Source organism: Saccopteryx leptura, chromosome 5 (assembly GCF_036850995.1).
Source record: "Saccopteryx leptura isolate mSacLep1 chromosome 5, mSacLep1_pri_phased_curated, whole genome shotgun sequence".
In the NCBI taxonomy this organism is placed as follows: Eukaryota; Metazoa; Chordata; class Mammalia; order Chiroptera; family Emballonuridae; genus Saccopteryx; species Saccopteryx leptura.
The window spans coordinates 136574410-136590854 of NC_089507.1; the positions used below are offsets into that span (position 1 = coordinate 136574410).

The window sequence follows — 16445 nt, forward strand, 5'->3', positions numbered from 1 at the left end:
ATTAGAATCTTCATAAAATGAAAAGTTAAAACAATCATATCACATTCTATAAACATTTTGCTTCTCCAGAAATGTCCTATTGACTACATTTTTTATTGTTTTTAAGAAACACTTTATCTCTGATGCTGAAGAGGTTCTGGACATGCTACCCCAAAATATGCCACGTTGGCATAAGGAAGATTTTAAACTGAAGGCATTTGAATTCCTGAAATCCCTTATTTTCCTAAAAGTAGAACCTCCCCAAATAACTCCATTGTCATAAATCCACTCCCCAGGCAACTCTAACTTCTGACACCCCACCCAGACTTGTCACAAACTATTATATCTCCCATCTATTTTCCAAAAGTCCTCTATTTATTTTCCAAAGTCGTTCATTTCTCCGTGTCTTTCCCCATCCCTTCCTCACTGAGTTAGGTATCTAGACTACACATCTGCCCTCCTTCATTCCTCATCACTGGGCCCTCCACGTGACTGCAGGATGCACATGTTTATAAACTTCCGTTTGTTTTCTCTTCTTCATCTGTCTTTTGTTATTCCCATTTACAGGGCCTGGCCAGAGAACCTAGAAGGATAGATAAAAAAATATATTTTCCTCCCCAGAAATACATTGATGTTTGATTTTACACATATCTTCCAGCTTTAAAAAGCTGTCATTAAAAAAATATCCTATAAATAAAACATAAATGCCTGAAAGAGTCAGTTTTAAAACCCTTTGAACTCTGGGTCTATTTTCTTTTAACTTTTCAGACTAAATATTAAAAAAATAAAAACTATGCCCAAGTGCTTACTGTTATAGGCAAAATGGCTATGAAAAATATCTACATCAAGTACATGCAGTTAAGTGTAAAATCATTCTCCACACCATAAAAATTCTTACCAAATATGTTGTTCATAAATATATTTTAAGCCACTTTACCAATATTATTTCATCTTTTATCATTATTTCATCATTTATTTTTATTAAAAGATAACTCTGAAAGTGTGAAATTGCATGGTGGCAAAATAACTTTCAATTAAATCTTCCTACTTGAAAAACGAACACAGAGAACTACATATTACACTGGGGAAGACTGGAAATATACCTTATTGCTTGCTATTAATAATGGCAGATTAAATAACACAAAGGACAGGTGCTATAGTTCTAAACACAGTACTACTGGAAATTAATAAAGCATAAAAACATAAAACATGATCTATATCTGGGCAATATCTACTTAATAAGAATAGAATTAGCTTTAGAAGGATCAGGGATGAAACACTTCTGCCATGTGAAAAAAGCACATAAAAGACAATAACGAAATATACATATTACTTTTAGCATGTTAAAAACAATCACATCAAAAAGTATAGAGATAAAAAATGTCATAGATGACATACGAAAATAGTGTGTGTATACATATTCTGCATACATATATATATATAAATCTACAGTATTTCCCACTGTTGACATATAGATTTTGGAGCAGCTCAGGTGCTGCTATCATCAACTAAATTGTACAGCTTGGTTTATTACAAGTCAAAAAGTCATGGTTTAAAAATTAGAATTAATATCCTCAGCTACATTTTTATATACATTTATTTCTAAGCCTCACATGATCTGAATCGAAAGCCCAGTACTGTCAGGATTTTCTTGAACTTCAGTGTAGTGCTTACTTGCTAACACACTGCATTAGTTTTGCCATTTAATAACATCATTACCAAGTTGATTAAAATTACATTAGACTCATTATATACATAAAAATATTGTCACTTTCACTAGCTAAACAAATGTTACTTTCATTTTAAAAGACATACTTCTGTACCTTGAAAGCTTACAACCCCAGCTTGCAATAAGAAGAGCCCTCGGGGTTAGGATTTCTACTCTATTAATCAAATGTGAGCAAAGTAATGTTGAAAACAAGCTCTCCAATTAAACAGTCATAGAAGATTTTAGAAGACATTGCTAATTTTTTTTTAACATGGATCTGAATTTTTGTCACTGAAAAAGATTTTGAAATTATGAAAATCATACAAAAAGGCCAAAATCTTAGATTCCCATTAAGAATTCAGATCATTTTTAAAAAGTTCACACGCTGATAATTTAATGGCCTAAGCGCAACAATAACCATAAACTACATCCTTTAAAGAAAAGAGTGTCAGAAAAAAGATCACAGAAATGACCACTCAGCCCTTTGTAGTGAAGCTTGGCAAGAGTCTGAGGCGCAGAAGAAGTAACTATATTGTTAATCCTGCTTTCAGAAAATTTCCAAGGAGTTTGTTGTGCTGCCCAACAGTGACTGCCTGCCTCTCCTGCACACCCCCAGGAGAGCAGTAGGCTGTACCACACGTCGCATCTCCTTTGCATCTGTCAAAGGAAGTTCTGCTCTGAGCTTTGCAGGAGTCAGACCAGAGCAGAGGGCACAGGGGCACTGTCAGTGATCTCAGTGCACACGGGTATGCTGAGTGCTGCCCTTTTGGCCATAAATTTACTTTAAGTGCTACAATTTTTAGGCACCATTAAATGGTCAGCCTTTCTCTCCAATGTCTTTAATTTTCAGGTGGAAAGAAAAAAAATGGCAGGAATTGAATGAGAAAAGTGAGCATTCTGTGAGATTTGAAGTAATCAACTCAGGGCAAATCCTTAAGTCAGTTTAGGATCTGGTTAAAATTATGAAAGGGAGGGTGTAAGGAACTTGACTGAAAGATCAGTTAAAGAAAAGAATAAATGATTCCATGGAGCTAGACTCAAAGCAGTTTTTAACGTTTCACTAGTTCTGTGTTCAAACGTGCATGCATAGATGCCTGTATTCATTAAAAGGCACATATACTACATACAGCCTTAAAATATCTACCCCATACAGTTTTTCAGTGCTTTGTAATATTACTCAAAATAGAATGGACTGATAGAGTAAAGGTGTTCAGGTTTTGGAGAAAGTGATAAATGAAACTGAGTAATGCGTAATTATTCTGTGTGCACCCCTAAATGCTATTGCTATGTTTCCACAGTAAATTAATAGGTTCAGTGATGATGCAATTTAAATGCTCATCGTAAGCAGCATCTACGTGGGGATGAAAACACCCATCTATTCTTATTACTAACATACATTATAATTGTGCGAGTTGTTTACAATGGTATAAAATACTGCTTTGGCAATTATAAACATAGCAATGTAGGTTCCGTCTGGTTTCTATTCTCTTGTCTTAAGCAGGTATTGATAAATTCTCACAGCAACACAGACTCTTGAATAGAAAGTTCATCCCGGTTTCTGTAGTGGTACGCTGGAGCTGAGGGCCCTGAACACTGATACCCAGAAAAACTGGCATTTTCTAATGCTGGGGAAGTCCTATATCGCACTGGACTATCTATGGAAACTGTGGGGAGGTTATGGTCCTGAAAGGATGCATGTTGAAAAGCAGAATATTTTGTTAAATTGCTTATGTGGCTACGGTTAGCATCTCTAGTGCATGACTGCTCAGGCATCTCAGGTTTGTATGTATAACCAACTTCTGACCATTTTCTGTTATCTGGCAAATAATCCACTGGAGGAATGATGAATTTTCCATTCTTTGGTGACCCTGAATTGCCTGAATATCTGCCAGCACCAATATCAATGGGAAGAACTTCTATTCGACTAGATGATAGGACAAGAGGAGCTGGGCGGCTGCGAGATTTCTCAGGAGAAATATTGATGGAAAGAGTAGAACCGTAAGGTTCCCTGGAAGGATTCATTTGAGGCCCATGGCTAAACTGTGGAGACAAAAAGCTGCTGTTAGCAGTAGGGGTGTGTTTTGGAGAATTTCCATGGTAAACGGGGGGATTGCTGTAAGATGGGGGATGCACTGTCCCGTAATCTTCCCCATCTAACTGTGTAGGGTATTTTGTATAACTTGGAGGTTGTACTTTGAAAGTAAACTTGTTTGATACTTTTGACGGACTAGAATTTGGCTCAGCATGCCTTCTTGGACTGTGAGAGTAAACAATACTTCTTGGACTTTGAGAGTAAGCCCTTTCTAATGCCTCTTCAACAGACGTGCCATTTTCATTTTCAGGTACATTGTCATACTGTGACGCAGTCGAGCCCCGCTTCCCTTCATCGGCATCCCAGACCTTCATTTTCTGCCTTGCATTTGACACCCGAGGAGCAGCAGAACCTGTGACAGTGACTGTGAGTGTGGGGTGTGCTCGACTTTTGCCATCAGTGGCATATGTGGCAGCTTTTTCAATAGCTGAAACCTCTGTTGGTTTATTCCATTTGGGCATAAATTCCTTCCTGATATTTGAAATAGCATTACTATTTTGGTTAGCAGCTGCGTGATCATATTGCTTGGTACTGTCTTGTGGACCTGATGAAAGTTTTCTTTGAAAATCTGCCTCATCTTTAAGCTTTTTATTATCCTCATCCACTGATTTCCATCTCACCTGCCGAACTCTTTCTGGTGTACCCAGTCTACTTTGATGGTGAGGAGAATGCTCTGTTTTTTTGTGAGGTGATAGGCCACTCTCTCTTCTGCTGTTCTTATGGGGACTTGACCTGCCAACACTTTGTCCATTGCTCAGGTGACTAATGCCAGCAGACTGAGACTCAGGTGGAAGCTGTCCCAAAGGTTTCTTTGGAAATTCATCCTCTTTTCCTAAAGAGAAAGATAAATTCATGAGTAACATAAACACAGGAGTAAATAGTACCAAATATAAGAATCACACTGTGAATAACTGTATGCTTTTCCTATGTGCACTCATACACATACATACAGAATTATAGTGTCTTAAGAAAAGCATTTTTTAGAGACACTACTAGTAAAACATAACAAAATTCAAAATCTCATCAGGCAATGTGCAGGTGGGAATGTTTTATCACATTATGAGTAAGGTTCATACAATTGTATAACATGATTCTTATATTTTGTTAAGACATATTGTTACATGCAAGGCTGATAGTCTCATTTCTATTCCTAAAACAATACTGCAGGTTAGTTGTTCCATGTCTCACCATTACCTTCACTTTAGCTTACCATGACTAAAATGGCTTTGAAATCTCAGTAAAACATTTCTTACCAACTTCAAGCATAGCTGCCAAATTTAAAAGTCACTGATGATCTACTGTGATCTAAAGTTGTCTCCAAAGAGCTTATTATTATTATCTTTAGTACCTTCTTAGCATGAAGTATTATATTTAACTTTATATTTAAGCACAGAATTATATTTTATTTAACTTCATGCTAAGAAAGAAATAGTACTCTCTATTTTAAACTAATATTTTAAGAGGAGACTACTTTAAAGCATAAATAAATAAATAAATAAAGAGAAAATTATATTGAATACTTTTAGTTTTATATTTTATTTTTGTATACAATATCCTTATAGTTTATTTCTGGTTTCTCTTAGTGTTCTTCTTCCTCAAATTTGCAGTAGTCTGTTATTGTTGTTGATGATGATAGTGATGCCAGAAATTCTTTCTCAACTTGAGCTTCAGATCACAGTTTACGTAGAAACTTCTCAAAGTCATCTGCAACTTCATAAGGCTACTTGGCAGCCTTTGCTTGGAGTCTATCAAGCTCCTTGTCAATTCTTTCCTGCCATTGACTTAGGAGTTTAATTTCTTCATTAATTCTGTGCTTTTCTCACTCTCGATATGGCTCCTTCTGAAAAACCTTGTTTATAAGACTTCTCTTCAGCCAATCTTCAGATGATTGTTCTATATTTTAGCTGTAATGCCAGTTTGGTCCTGGGAGAAAGTGAGTGTAGCTTCCAGCTACTCTGACACCATCTTAGGTCAAGAGTTTTTATTTTAAATAACTAACTTCAGGAAATGAATGAGAAATTAAAGGAAGAAACAATACGTTTGCCATTCAGTAAACAGTGTTTAAAGATGATCTATTATAATATGAATATCCAATATATATAATCTTGGAAAAAATACAGACTTCACTTGTAAAAATCCCATGGTTTAAGATAGATTTTTCACCAGTTAGTACGAAATAATATATTCTGATTTAAAAATAAGTTACTGCTCACTTCAAATACCCACCTGTCTGTCATCTATCCATCTAACAATATACACTGAGTAGGCTCTGCTTCAGGACTGTGCTAAGCACTGAGCATATTAGTAGTGAGCAAGCAGACCTGGTCTGTTTATATGCAGCTCACTTCTTGGTGACAATTTTGTTATTTACTCACACACCATAATTTTCTTTAAGACATTTCAAAAAATATTCAATGAGCTTTTCTTTGGGAGGGGAGAGAGAGAGACTGATGAGGAAACAGCATCCTTTAAATAGTCAAGCTACCAGAACCAATTCAGCTAACAGTAACCTTTGCTCTTCTAATTTGGTGGTTTTTAAACTTTTTAGAAGCAGACTTTTTTTAAAAACAAATTTCATATAAAACCCCACTGTATACAGAAAACATAAACAAAGCTGCTCTGGTTAAAGTGGAGGAGCTGAAGGTGCCTCCCATCACCCCTTCTTCCACTTCCCTCAGCTGGGCAGCTTCTCAGAGCCCCCAGCTTCTACACAGATCAAGTTCTGCAGACATTTTATAGACAGGAAGGCAGAGTCTCAGAGAAGCCAAGTGAGTTCTAGTGGCAGAAACAGAATGAGAATCAGAATCCAGTATTTCACTCCTGGTCACTGTTTTCATCCACTATCTACATTCATAAACTCCAGAGACACTTTTCATTCATTCATTCACTCACTCAACAGACAGTGACCTATCGAGCAACTGCTATGTAACAGGTACTGCTCTAGGTGCTGGCGATCCATGGATGAAATAATAGAGTGAAGCCCTTGTTCCCATGGAGCTTATACACTCGTGCAGAGCTAGGAAGACAGCACCAGGACAAGGCAATTACAGTGATTTGGGAGTGGGGCTGGACACGGCAGGGAAGAGTTCCAGCAGGAACAAAAGTGCTCTCTGCCTAGAGTGGGAGGCAGGTATGGAGAATGGCTGGGGATGAGGCCAGAGGAACAGAAGAGTCATATTGCATAGGGCCTTGAAGACCACAGTGGAACTCTGGATTTCTTTTTTTTTTTCTGAGTTAACTACAAACTACTAAAGGCTTTTAAGCAGAGAGTAATATGATCTGATGTCTATCTTATAAAGTTCATTTTCAATGGTGGGTTGGACTTGTACTTCGTAATAATTAATAAAGATAAGAGGAACAGTACTAGCTAATACTCATCAAGCCCCTTTCGTGTATCAGTACTGCTCAAAAAGCTTTTATGGTCCTAGCACATTTTCAATGTCCACAATTATAGTAATTAAAATTCATTTTACATAACAACATCAAAAAGGCAACTGAACAAAACAAATGTGGATGGTAGACACAAGCAGTAACAGATCCACAGGGGTAACTAGAGTACTATTACTTCACAGACTCCAAATGTGTTTTCTGTGTCTTGAATGTGTTTTCAGCTTATTGCCAGGAACAATCAGTATGGGGTCAGCTTCTGTAGCATGTCCCACAGACATCCAGCTATAGCTACCTACTGACACTGATGGAGATGAGATGGCATCCTTGTAAATGTGGCACCCAGACTTGAAGCAACATTGTAGGTTTGGACTAACTGAAGCAGAGTAGAATAGAGTATAAAAAGGAACCAATGAGGGGAAGAAGTTTTTAAGAAAATACTTTAAAGTGGAGGTGGAAGGAAGAAAGTGGGGAGAAAAGAGGACTAAGGGAGAAGGCTGAACATCTTTGGGGAAAATACTGCCACTTTGCACACTATTCTTTTAATATCCATAAGTTTTTCATTCTGAAATCCTTTAGATACATGAAAGGTACGTATCACAGAAACTAACAGAATGCATAGCAAAATGCAGGATAAGGCATGTATTTCTCAGGAAAAGCAATAGAAAAATTGGGAAGGAAGTAACAGAGAGACTAGAGTAGTAATTTCATGCGTGAAACACAATGGAAAAGTATGTGTCATGCCTATGTGGGAGATTTAATTTTTTAACAGAAAGGGTAAGAGAACTATTCACCTTACACTGAATACTACTTTATATTCAAGTCAATAGAGAAATTTCTCTAAGTAAGAGACATTAATATTCTATGCATCTACAAATATTAGAATAATAAGAAAAATTTAGTATATTCCATTTACTGAATAGGCAAGAGGCCAAAATCCACAATGGGGAAAAAAATCTGTTACTGTTCTAAAATACCAAAAAAGCAGCATCTTAAAGTTCTTTCATACAATATATTTTCCTTTTCCCCAGTAGTTGAAACTCTACTTCTTTTGTACTCCTTCCTGTATCTAAAATAGTAACAGAATTATAAGTGAGGTATTGATAAAACCTTCATTCATTGATAAATAGATATGAATTAGAATAATGACACACTATCCATATATACACTACAGAAACATAATGTTAGTAAATACCCAAGACCTACAGAGCTAAGGAACTAGCTGTAATAGGGTTTAGAGGGGGAAAAAATTCAATGCAATCAAAATGACATTGTACCAAATTAATTCCTAAACAGCAATCTCTCATTAGGAACTAGGCCTCTGTAAGAGGTACATGGCAAACACCTCAAACACACAAGACATTTAGAGAGTATGGCCCTTTGCCCCCATTAAAGATTTTCAATTAAACATGGAAGAAGGTAAAGCAATTTGAAAGAGAGTAGATAGCAATGTAAGAAAGAGCCTCCTAAAATGTAGGTGCTTAAAAATAAAACCCAATTCCTTCCAATTTTAAAGACAGTAATGCCAGTTAGGCCAGGAGGCCTTGCACGGTAGGGGTAAGAATATTCACAGGTGCCAGGGCCAGACTGCAGTGCTCAGATATGCTTAATTTCAAATAGTGTCAGGTCACATCTGCTTTCTATAATGATTTGTGACCAGAGAGCATGCTAAAGACTAACAAGTGGAACTAATCTATGGCTCGTGATCCCTTGTCAACATCCATCTTCCATAAATGTTTGCTAATAGACAGCACTGTTAGAGTAGGCCATGTGCGAGTTACTCCCACAACTGACCCAACACTTCTGAACAGTGTAAAATTCTATATACATTGTTGGCACTTCAGCAAAAGTCCTGAGGGGCCTTCAGGACAACCTGATCTATGCAGGGCTGTGTCCAGTGGTGGGATTCAAATAATTTAACAACCGGTTTTCTGACCTAAATGATCATTTTAAGTAAAAAAAAAAAAAAAAAAAATACACACACACACACACACACACACACACACACACACACACATACCATAAGGTAGTTTATTATTTCATGCATTTAATACTTAAATAAGAACAATAAAAGAGGTGCACAAAACTAGATTATGATATAAGAAAGTTTTAAAATATTAATAAAAAATACTAAATAATACCTGACAAAAAACAATAAAACTGTTATTTAAGATATTTCCAATTGTTTTTTGATTGCTGTCCTCACTTGCAATTTTTTTCACCTATGGATAGAATGAACATTACTACAGGCGCCTAGAATACACTATTGGGCAGATGAACGTTAAAAAAGAATAAGGAATATAAATTTCTGATCTCTACACTGGGTGGCTGCCCAGGTGCCCCCGAGAGAGAACGCTGATTACAAGTGCCATTTTAACAACTGGTTCGCTGAACTCAACAAAAAATTAGGTATCAGTCCTGCCGAATCAGTGCAAACCAGCTGAATCCCACCACTGGCTGTGTCTCTCAAAAGAAGGAGAAATGAGAAGTGGTGGAAAAAACTGACCAGAGATGAAAAGAGGAGGAGAGAAAGAGAGATGAGGAAAGAAGCAAGGAGAGAGAAGACAGGAGGGGTGATCATGGTAGGTGAATACTGGAGAGAACCAGAGGGAGAAGGAAGGAAAGCAGAAGGAACTAGACAGCAGGAAGGCGGGAAATGGAGAGAGCCACAGGGAAGAGTCTATGAGTGAGCATCCCAAAGCAGGCTGTAGCTCTCGTGTCTGAGTGGGGTTACACTTGTGTTATACTAGACAGGGCAGAGGCCGTTCAACTCCAGTAGCAGTACCCAACTCAAGGACTCTGTGCCCAAGCAAATATGACCCTTGCAAGTATGAAATTAGGAAGAAAATCTATTTGACTTTGTTATAAAAGTGATTCTTTCCTGAAGATGAATTATTCAGCTTTCACTGAGCTGCAGATACACTGTATATCCTGTAAGGAGGACAAATGCCATCACCAGCAAGTTTTATGCTAATAAATGTTCTCTGACTTTTCCCCACAAAAGTAGATCCAAATAAGCATTAAGCATCATTGTATAGTATCTTCTTAGATCCATCTTAACCTACTTGAACTCACACATACACGTCCACATGTCCACAAATTGTGCTATACTTGGCCTTTGTTTGTGGTAACTATCTCCTTTCACCCCTAAGCAACTGACTATAACTAAAAGATTCAAGCATAACTGATGTCAAAACAGATGATTAAAAATAAGCAAAAAGTATTAATATTTATCATCCACACTTCCATTCTAGACTTTTCAATATATAATATTGTTTTGCTAACCCCACTACAGCACTATGCCTAAAATTTTGTTCTTCTCTTCTTAGCCTGAAACCATAGGAATTTAAATGAAAAATTACTGCCCTACTCCTTAAGGAAAGCACCGTGATTCCCATCAGATATAATAGGAGATGCTTTCGTGAAGATAGCGCTTTAATGATAGTTTTCACTGCTGTTACCATCATATAAGTGGTTGAGTATTTTTATGCTGGTTCCAACAATTAGGGTACTGTACTAAAAAGAAAGGAGATATAATGATATATTTCAGAATAAAGGCAAACATATTTAGCTGGTTCTTTTTTCTTTTGTCAACAAAAAAGCCATCCTTAAAAATGTAAGGGAAAGAGTTCCTCTGAAGTCCTTCCAGGCTTGTCATCTTTGATCTTACTCAAGTCTCTGTCACCACCCAGTGGACATGACACTCAACTACAAGCCTTGAGGATTAATTGCCTCAGAAGGCATTAACAGCTTTTTGCACCCAACAAAAGCCATAAAATTACTGGAAAGTGCTCTAAGTGCTCTTTTTTGTGAACAACACTTTATTTTTAAATTTCAACATTAGAATATATGTACTCTGACTGTTCTAACAGTATTCAGTAAGAAATGGTGGGGATTGTTGTCAGGAAAATTACTCTGAGAGAGTCCTCTCATTTTCTTCCAAATCAAATATTAAGTCCAACTGAGTTTTAAAATACTGTAAAAAAATTACTAATTTCCTATTGATATTTGAAAAATCAGCAAGAAGAATATACAATTCAAGCACTATTATAGCCTTATATAGAGTGAACAAAACAGTCAAGTTTGCTTTCTGAATTATGACTAGGTTATTTTAAAAATTCAAAAAATTATTGTAGTTAGGCTAATAAGGTTGAACTTTTATTCTCATCAGATTAAACCTGAAATATAAGGAAAGCAGAAAGGAGACAATTATTTGAACCCATTTATCATTATAAGCCTATTTATTACCACATAAATTCCGTAGATATGTATATTTGTGAAATAATTCTATCAAACAAATCTGTGCTTTGTGTTTCCAAGCATTTCCATTCACATACACGTATGTAAAAATCACTGAACATATGTGATTAAAACACTGGTTTTCGTTACATAAATAAAGGTGAAAACACACAAACTCTCAAAAGGTAGAACAGAGGTTCCTTTTATTTTTTTTTAACTAACAATAAAATTGACTTGTTTTATGTATGCAATCAGGTTTTAAAACAATTCTATAGCCTCAAGAAACTTCAGTAATGCACACAGTCCTTTGTATTTTTTTAAATTTTTTGTAATGGTAGTCAAAAACTTTGGAACAGATGAAGAAAATTTTTGTACGATGAATTAACAAACTTAAAAAACTAGGTTTCTAAATTTGTAACTTTAGTAAATCAAAACTAGTTTAAAAAACATATAATGCAGCAAGTAAAGCTAGAGGAAGTAGAAGGAAAGAAATAATAAAGATCAGAGTGGAAATAAATGACATAGAGGCTAAAAAAACAATACAGAAGATCAATAAAAGGAAGAGCTGGTTCTTTGAAATGGTAAACAAGATTGATGAACCTTTAACCAGACTCACCAAGAAAAAGAGAGAGGACTTAAATAAATAAAATTAGAAATGAGGGTGGAGAAGTGTAACTGACACAGCAGAAATACAAAGGATTGTAAGAAAATACTATGAAGAACTGTGTGCCAAAAATTAGACAATCTAGGTGAAATAGACAAATTCCTTGAACCATATAATCTTTCAAAAATCAATCTGGAAGAAACAGAAGACCTAAACAGACCAATTACAACAAATGAGATCGAAACAGTTATCAAAAACTCCCAACAAACAAAAGCCCTGGGCCAGATGGTTTCACAGATGAATTTTACCAAATATTCAAAGAACTAACTCCTATCCTTCTCAAGGTATTTCAAATAATTCAAGAGAAAGGAAGACTTCCAAGCTCCTTTTATGAGGCGAGCATAATTCTGATTCCAAAACCAGGCAAAGACAACACAAAGAAAGAAAACTATTGGTCAATATCCCTGATGAATTTAGATGCTAAAATTCTCAACAAAATATTAGCAAACCAGATCCATTAATACATGAAAAAAATCATACATCATGATCAAGTGGGATTTATTCTGGGGAGGCGAGGCTGGTACAATATTTGCAAATCAATCAATGTGATTTATCACATAAACAAAAGGAAGGAGAAAAATCACATGATAATATCAACAGATGCAGAAAAAGCATTTGATAAAATCCAGCACCTATTTATGATCAAAGCTCTCAGCAAAGTGGGAATACAGGGAACATACCTCAACATGATAAAGGCCATCTATGATAAACCCACAGCCAACATCATACTCAATGGGCAAAAATTAAAAGCAATCCCCTTAAGATCAGGAATAAGGCAGGGGTGCCCCCTTTCACCACTCTTATTCAACATAGTCCTGGAAGTCCTTGCCACAGCAATCAGACAAGAAGAAGAAATAAAAGGCATCCAGATTGGAAAAGAAGAAGTAAAACTATCATTATTTGCAGTTGATATGATATTGTATATAGAAAACCCTAAAGTCTCAGTCAAAAAACTACTGGACCTGATAAATGAATTCAGCAAGGTGGCAGGATATAAAATTAATATTCAAAAATCAGAGGTATTTTTATATACCAACAATAAACTGTCTGATAAGAGAAATTAAGAAAACAATCCCTTTCACTATTGCAACAAAAGAAATAAAGTACCTAGGAATAAATTTAACCAAGGAGGTTAAAGACTTGTACTCAGAAAATTATAAAACAGTGTTAAAAGAGGTCAAGGAAGATACAAACAAGTGGAAGCATATACTGTGTTCATGGATAGAAAGAATAAACATCATCAAGGAAGTTTTTTTTTTATGTTCTAGAATTATTATTTTATTTATTCATTTTAGAGAGGAGAGAGAGAGGGAGAGAGAGAGAGGAAGAGAGAGAGGAGGAGCAGGAGGCATCAACTCCCATATGTGCCTTGACGAGGCAAGCTCAGGGTTTTGAACCAGTGACCTCAGCGTTTCCAGGTTGACGCTTTATCCACTGCGCCACCACAGGTCAGGCAAGAATAAACATCATTAAAATGTTTATACTACCCAAAGCAATTTATAAATTCAATGCAATTCCTATTAAAATACCAATGACATACTTCAAAGATATAGAACAAATATTCCAAAACTTTATATGGAACCAAAAAAGAACATAAATAGCCTCAACAATCTTGAAAAAGAAGAATAAAGTGGATGGTATCACACTTCCTAATATCAAGTTATACTATAAGACCATTGTACTCAAAACAGCTTGCTGCTGGTATAAGAACAGGCATATACATCAATGGAATAGAAATAAACCCAGAAATAAACCCACACCTTTATGAACAGTTGATACTTGACAAAGGAGGTAAGAGTAAAGACATTCTCTTTAACAAATGGTGTTGGGAAAATTGAACAGCTACCTGCAAAAAGATAAAACTAGACCACCAACTTATACCATTCACAAAAATAAACTCAAAATGGGTAAAAGACTTAAATGTAAGTCATGAAACCAGAAGCATCTTAGAAGAAAACACAGGCAGTAAGCTCTCTGACATCTCTCCCAGCAATATATAAGGTCTACCGAAAAGTTCTGTCCGTTTCTATCACAGTAAGTTTTGACACGTAAGCACGTTTATTTGGCGCATGTGTGCCTCTCTATTTTTATCACTTAATGTATACATACTGACATAGCAAATTAACTAAAGCAAAGTTGATTCACGTTAGTCTTATGTGTGAAGCGATAGTGTACCCATGGCTACTGATAAAGTTCATTTACGCCACTGTAATTTTTATGAATTTCAACAAGTAAGAAATGCTACATAAGCATGTCTGTCGCATCCACCATATTCCCTGAACTTAGCACCCTCTGACTATCACTTGTTTTTGTCCTTACATAATTTTTTGAAGGGCAAAAAATTCAAAAATGAAGAAGATACCAAACAAGCACTGGTTCAATTTTTCGCATCAAAAGATAAAACATTTTTCAAAAATGGGATATACAAATTGCCCTCACGCTGGCAAGAAATCATTAATAATAATGGCAATTATATGATTTAATAAAGTTTATTGATGGTAAGAAAAATTTGTATTTTGTTTTATTCCAAAAACAGACAGAACTTTCCAGTAGACCTTATATTTGCTGATTTATCTCCACGGGCAACTGGAATAAAGGACAGGATGAACAAATGGGACTATATCAAACTAAAAAGCTTCTGCACAGCAAAAGACAACATGAACAAAATAAAAAGACAAACCACATAATGGAAAAACATATTCGATAATATGTCTGATAAGGGGTTAATAACCAAAATTTATAAAGAATTTGTAAAACTCAATACCAGGAAGATAAACAATTCAATCAAAAAACAGGCAGAAGAAATGAATAGACACTTCTCCTAAGAGGACATACAGATGGCCAATAGGCATATGAAAAAATGTTCAACATCACTAATCATTAGAGAAATGCAAATTAAAACCACAATGAAGTCCTGGCCAGTTGGCTCAGTGGTAGAGCGTCGGCCTGGCGTGCGGAGGACCTGGGTTCAATTCCCGGTCAGGGCACATAGAAGAGGCGCCCATTTGCTTCTCCACCCCCCCTCCTTCCTCTCTGTCTCTCTCTTCCCCTCCCGTAGCCGAGGCTCCATTGGAGCAAGGATGGCCCGGGCGCTGGGGATGGCTCCTTGGCCTCTGCCCCAGGCGCTAGAGTGGCTCTGGTCGCAGCAGAGCGATGCCCCGGAGGGGCAGAGCATCGCCCCCTGGTGGGCAGAGCGTCCTGCCCCTGGTGGGCGTGCCGGGTGGATCCCAGTCGGGCGCATGCGGGAGTCTGTCTGACTGTCTCTCCCCGTTTCCAGCTTCAGAGAAATACAAAAAAAACAAAAAAACAACAAAAAAAACCCACAATGAGATACCACCTCACACCAGCCAGAATGGCGCTCATCAACAAAACAACACAGAATAAGTGAATAAGTGCTGGCAAGGATGTTGAGAAAGGGGAACCCTCCTGCACTGCTGGTGGGAATGCAGACTGGTGCAGCTACTGTGGAAAACAGTATGGAGATTCCTCAAAAAATTAAAAATGGATCTGCCTTTTGACCCAGCCATCCCACTTTTAGGAATATATCCTAAGAGTAGCAAATTACTGATTCAAAAGAAGAAATGCACCCCCATGTTTATTGCAGCATTGTTTACAATAGCCAAGATCTGGAAACATTAGAAAGCTGTGGTACATATACACTATGGAATACTATGTGGCCATTAAAAAGGAGGAAATCTTACCTTTTGCAACCACATTGATGGACCTGGAAACTTTTTGATTTAAAATCCTACAAATAATTGTAGGCGCACTATATACAAATTTCTGAGAAATATGTATTATGCTAAGTGAAATAAGCCAAGCAGAGAAAGAAAAATATCGTATGATCTCACTCATCTGAAGAATCCAATGAACAACGTAAACTGAGGAGCGGAATAGAGGCAGAGGCAGGATCAAAGGGACCAGAGGGAAAGGGGATGAGAGGATGGGATCAGAGAAGGAAAAGAGATTGGTGAAATTATATATACATAACACAGCATTATAGAGAGCGGGACAGCAAATCCTGCAGTGAAGGGAGGAGGTGGACAAGGGGGAGATTGAGGGGTACATGGGGGTTGGGGGGGATGTACTTGGTGAGACACCTGAATCTATGTAAGCACAATAAATTAAACAAAAAAAGAACATATATAATGTCATGCATGAGAAATTATCCTTGAGGGTATTAAAAAACAAACAAACTTACACTGACAAATACCTTATTCCAAAAAGCTGTTGAAAAAAATAACTGTTATGTATATGTAAGGAAAGCATTTTCCAAGGAGTCTATTATAAGACTCAAAAGTTCACTGTTGCTGGTACTCTTTAAAAGTGGCTGGGGAGGTCCTGCCCAATTGGCTCAGTGGTAGGTTGGCCTGGCG

The 16445-nt window shown here is 36.7% G+C and overlaps 1 protein-coding gene across 2 annotated transcripts in view; it reads right to left on the reverse strand.

Moving 5' to 3' along the window:
• Positions 1 to 443: 443 nt before the first annotated feature.
• USP6NL (USP6 N-terminal like) overlaps positions 444 to 16445 on the reverse strand; it is a 245819-nt gene continuing 229817 nt past the window's right edge. For both annotated transcript variants that reach the window (XM_066385003.1, XM_066385004.1), the window contains exon 15: positions 444 to 4611. In XM_066385003.1, the coding sequence (XP_066241100.1) occupies positions 3203 to 4611 (1409 nt within the window). In that variant the 3' untranslated portion in view covers positions 444 to 3202. The remainder of the gene's footprint in view (positions 4612 to 16445) is intronic.